The sequence below is a fragment of the Cariama cristata genome, unplaced genomic scaffold (assembly GCF_000690535.1).
Source record: "Cariama cristata isolate BGI_N322 unplaced genomic scaffold, ASM69053v1 scaffold39434, whole genome shotgun sequence".
NCBI classification, from domain to species: Eukaryota; Metazoa; Chordata; class Aves; order Cariamiformes; family Cariamidae; genus Cariama; species Cariama cristata.
Window position 1 is genome coordinate 9,935 of NW_009615386.1, and position 4,611 is coordinate 14,545.

The 4,611-nt window shown below is 50.3% G+C and overlaps 1 protein-coding gene across 1 annotated transcript in view; it reads right to left on the reverse strand.

Moving 5' to 3' along the window:
• Positions 1-287: 287 nt before the first annotated feature.
• The window catches only part of VAT1 (vesicle amine transport 1), a 4,494-nt gene continuing 170 nt past the window's right edge, over positions 288-4,611 (reverse strand). Inside the window, exons 2-6 of the mRNA XM_009699771.1 lie at positions 3,526-3,733; positions 3,004-3,174; positions 2,829-2,918; positions 1,624-1,865; positions 288-552 (exon numbers count right to left, since the gene is read on the reverse strand). Coding sequence (XP_009698073.1) covers positions 451-552; positions 1,624-1,865; positions 2,829-2,918; positions 3,004-3,174; positions 3,526-3,733 — 813 coding nt within the window. The 3' untranslated portion in view covers positions 288-450. The remainder of the gene's footprint in view (positions 553-1,623; positions 1,866-2,828; positions 2,919-3,003; positions 3,175-3,525; positions 3,734-4,611) is intronic.

Genomic DNA, 4,611 nt, shown 5'->3' on the forward strand with positions numbered 1-4,611 from the left:
ACATCCTAAGTTTGAAAAAAAGCCCATTCTCCGGCTGAACAAACTTCTCAAAGGTGACAGCGCAAATGCTTCAGCAGGGCTCGGTTTCTGTGGAGATACTTGGCAGTTACATCCTGACTTTACAGTGACAGGCTATGCAGTTGTTCATCACCAACTGCCTGGAAGCTTTAGCTGCACTGCCAGAGAAAAACAGGTTAGTTTGGAAATTCAGTAGAGAAACAAGTGATTAGAAAAATGTACAAAAAAAGGTGGCTTCAAAACAGAGAGCTAGGGCAGGAGGTGTATCTGGCAAAGGGTCAGTCACAACGAGAGCATGCAAACCTCATCTGAACTTTAACCACGATGTTCTTGTACTGGTGAAGATGGAAGCTACTGATCTGTCCATTTCCAGGTCCCAAAGAGATCAGGGAGTTAAACCATGAATTCACAATCTGCACACATCTCTTCTCCTTAGTTCTCTTCTTTTTTGGATTCTTCCTTGGGTGCTTCAGGGACCAGGATGACCTTTCCGACATTCTTCTTCTCTTGCATCTGCCTCATGGCATCTGCCACCTGGAAGCAACAGGAATCTCATGAGACCCACACCCAGCACGCAGTGCAGTCATGCCCTTCCTGGGCCCCTTGGTCCACCCAGACTAGTCCGAGGGCCAGCCAAGAGGCAGCTTTCCTGGCAGTCCAAGCAAGTACCAAGCATTTGGGTGCCTCTGCGCAGATGCATTTGGGACAGAGTTGGGTAGTCACCCCAGCCTGCCCATAGGAAACTGTCCTCAAGAATTTACACAGGTCAACTGTAGCAGACCATCCTTGTGTACGTTACACAAACCGTGGAAGAGTGAAGTGCATGTCACCACAGCTTCCTTTCCAAACAGGGGGGAGCACTGAAGAAACCCAGCCAACAGTCAGAAGGATAATGCTTCTACCATCTACACAACCACGGAACAATACATGCATAGATTTTTATTATTATTATTTTTTAAGCAAAACAGCACCCGGGCCAGGCCTGGAATCAAAAGAGTTTTCCTTAAGCATTTGCATCAAATTAGTTCTCAGGTACTAACACCAACTGATCACTACCAAGTCCTTTGCACCCCTGCAGTAAGACCTACCTCAGCAAAGGACTTCCAAGGGATAGAACCCAACTCTCCCTGGACACGTGGATGCAACAACGAGCATAGCAGAGCTGCTGAAAAAAATGCTGCTCCCTTCCAACATCCTCATTCTGCTTCGCTGCCTAGTCTCTTTTTCACTCGTGAAAGGACAGCAGCAACCTTCCCAGCTGTCTGCTTAATTACCGGGTGCAGATGCAGGGCAGTCTCCAGTCTGATGCATAACCCAGCCTCTTCATGGGCTACTGCTGCCCACAGAGTGCAGCTGAGCACCTGCCCTATTCCAGGGGGAGGCTGTCTGGCATTGCCCAGCTCTGTGCACTGGAGCAGAAGAGCCCAGCCACTTTATATCTTAAAAGGAAAAAGGCACCAAATATCTGAGAACAGACAGTTATTAAACATTTGCAACAGTTCAGTCCCCATGAACAAGGTGCTCACACTGAACCAGAACTCACTGTGCAAAAAACAATTGTCCAGTAATTCTGGGTGCTGCCAGTCTATGTTAGCTCAGACTCACCTGATCAAAGGGCCATACAGAGTCTATTTTGGGCTTGATTTTGCCTTGATTGTAAAGGTTAACCAACTTGGCTACAACACTTCCGACAAGCTCAAATTCTTCATCCATATATCCAAGGTGGTAGCCACACACAGCCTTGTTATGGTGTAGGAGCTGCAAGGCATTGATGCTGAACTGGTTCCACCAGGTTTTAGCCATAGCCATGAGGTTCCTTTTCTGCCCAGTGAGCAGGTTTGCTACGCCTAAAAAGAAGGTAAGCCACAGATGAGTGGGGATCAGCACAACACGAGAGACAGTGGGCATCCCAGGTAAAAGCTCAGGCAACACGCAGGCTGACAGCCATTCACACAGTGATGAACGACAGAGGTGAGAACTGGATCGCATCAGGATCTGCCCAACTGACCTTCGATGGAAACAGGCACCTGCCTCGGCCTCCAGATACACAGAATTTGGATTGTCGGCACCCATATATTGCAAAAATATAGAGCAACTCCTCTCTTAGGAGGGCAGCAGCAGTGCAGCTAGGCTGGAGTGCTGGCAGAGGCAAGAGAGGGTTACAAGTTACATCCAGCCAAGCTGGGAGGATGGCACTCCCCTTTTGCTACAGTCAGGCTTCTTCAGGGGAGCCACACACTGCAACGGCTGGGACAACAGAAGTAGCACACTGGTGCAAGTGTCTGGAATCCCACTGGGGGTTGTGTGCGGGCTTTGTCCACGGGACAAAAATCACAGTGTTTCAGGGCTGGGGAATGGAGAGATAAGTATTCAGTAGCCTCAAATCTCATCACCCACATATCCTCTAGAAGAAAAGCAAGGCTCTATTAGTGCTGTGCATTAAGTCAGCCTGGACAAAGCAGCTGTGAGAGCGTTCCTCCATGAGGACATTCCAGCTTCCCCTGCAGGCTCTTACTTGAAGAGAGATCTCGCCATGGGAGGAAAGAGTCTTGGAGCCTGTGACCAGAGCTCTTGGGACACGGCACGAATCGCTTCCCTCAGTGCCTCACCCAAGCAAAGCATCCTAAAGACCTTCGTGAAATAACAGAACTACAACACACACAGCAGTCAGCAACAGCGATGCTCCCTCATGGCTGTGCTTCCAGGCAAGGAGCAGCACGGAGCAATCCCTTGCAGATCCACACCCACCCTGCCATCACACAGTCCCTCCTACACAGAAGCTGGGGTTTGGGCATGCTGCTCACACTTACCATAAGTGATGAGTTTGCCCATTGGCTTCAACAGGTTAAAAGCTTTGGACGTATCGGATCCTCCCAGGGGGTCCAGGACAATGTCAACACCTAGATGGAATTGAAAGTAACTAGAAGTTTCTTTGCACTTGAAAGAAATGCAGGACAGTTGTAGAAGTCCTCCACCACACAGTACCTTTGGGAGAGATTTTCCGGACCTCCTCTGTGTAATCCATCGTTCTGTAGTCAATGGGGTGAGCGACTCCACTCTCCTTGAGTGAATCATGCTTGGAGGCAGACGCAGTGCCAAAAATGGTGACATTTTCTACAGTCTTACACAGCTGGATGGCAGCAGTTCCCACACCACCTGAAAAGCAACAGTGAAAAAGACTTAGAAGCAAACAGCTCCAGCAGTCAGAAAAGCCTCTGGATAGATAAATTATCCCTGCTTGTACCAACCACAGCACCAGGAGGGTACGTAATAAAGGCTTTGCTGGGGCAGGCTGACGCCTGTGACATGCTGGGGGAGACCGACCCCAGCTGCTAGGAAATGGGTTCAGCATTCGTCAGTGCCTGGGTCAGTGTGAAGCCTGCATCCCTGGCAGGCGACATTTTGTCAGTCTAGCCCCGTTCTGATCACTTCCTCACCCATGCCACCCATTCAGAAGCTGCATATTGAGGCCAAAAGTCTCAGCACAGGCTGGCAAGAACTATTTACCTGCAGCCATGTGGATAAGGACACTCTGGTTGGGTCTCAGGTTTCCAAAGTCAAACAGGATCATGTAGGCAGTGATGTAGTTGACAAGAAGGGCAGCTGCTTCCTCGAAGCTCATCCCCTCAGGCATCAGGAAAGTCTGACTGGCTGGCACATTCACCACTTCTTGCCAGAGCCCTGACCTAGCCAGGATCATTACTTTATCGCCAACCTAAAACCAAACAGAGGACAAAGTCTGAAACAAGCCCCAGACCAGCAGAACACATCACACCCTTGCCCTCCATAGGCCAGAGTCGGGTACACATGTGCAGTTCTCCGTGCAGAGGTCTGCACAGACAGCAGCACCCCTGGGCTTGGGCAGCAGCCCACAGCCTGTGCTCTGCTCATCGGACAAACCACAGCACAGCACCTCTCACCAGGGACCTGGGCACACGCCAGGAGCCTCAGAGGGACCGCAGGTGCCCCAGACTCTGGCTTGCACCCAGCATGCTGCCTGACTGCCAGCTGCCCAAACCAACAGACCCCCAACAAGGTAAGAGGGATGGGGGCTGTGTCCTGCCCTGCCTGCCCAAGCTGTCTGAACACCATGAAATATTACTGCTGCCCCTTGTAAGGACCATTCTGCCAAGAGGCAGGAGGCTTGGGGCAATGCTTAACAGGATCAACCCTGGAAAAAACACATCAATCTTAGGAAAACCTCCCAGGTCTAAGCCTCAGGCCTGATGTCTGAGGCATCCCCCAAAATCTGCTCGCATCCCACTGGGCAAGAAACATCTGCTTGCTGTGCAACGCGAAGGAGGCGGCGAAACACCAAGCAGTCGTATCAGCAAGCAGACAAGAGGCAGAGCCAAGGCAGCGAGCAGAAAGGCTCCTCAGTGTGTGGGTTTGGCATTTACACTTGAATAAACCAAGATGTTTTCTTGGAGGGGAAGGAATCATCTTTGACACACTGGGATTTTTTGAGACACTTTGTTTTGCTAGCTGTGCACCCAAGAATGATCTTAAAACACCGTAATTGCAACAGCCCCACTACCCAAAGGTCTGGGACACACAGATTCAATTCCTCTGTCCCCTGAAGCACTAGAAATG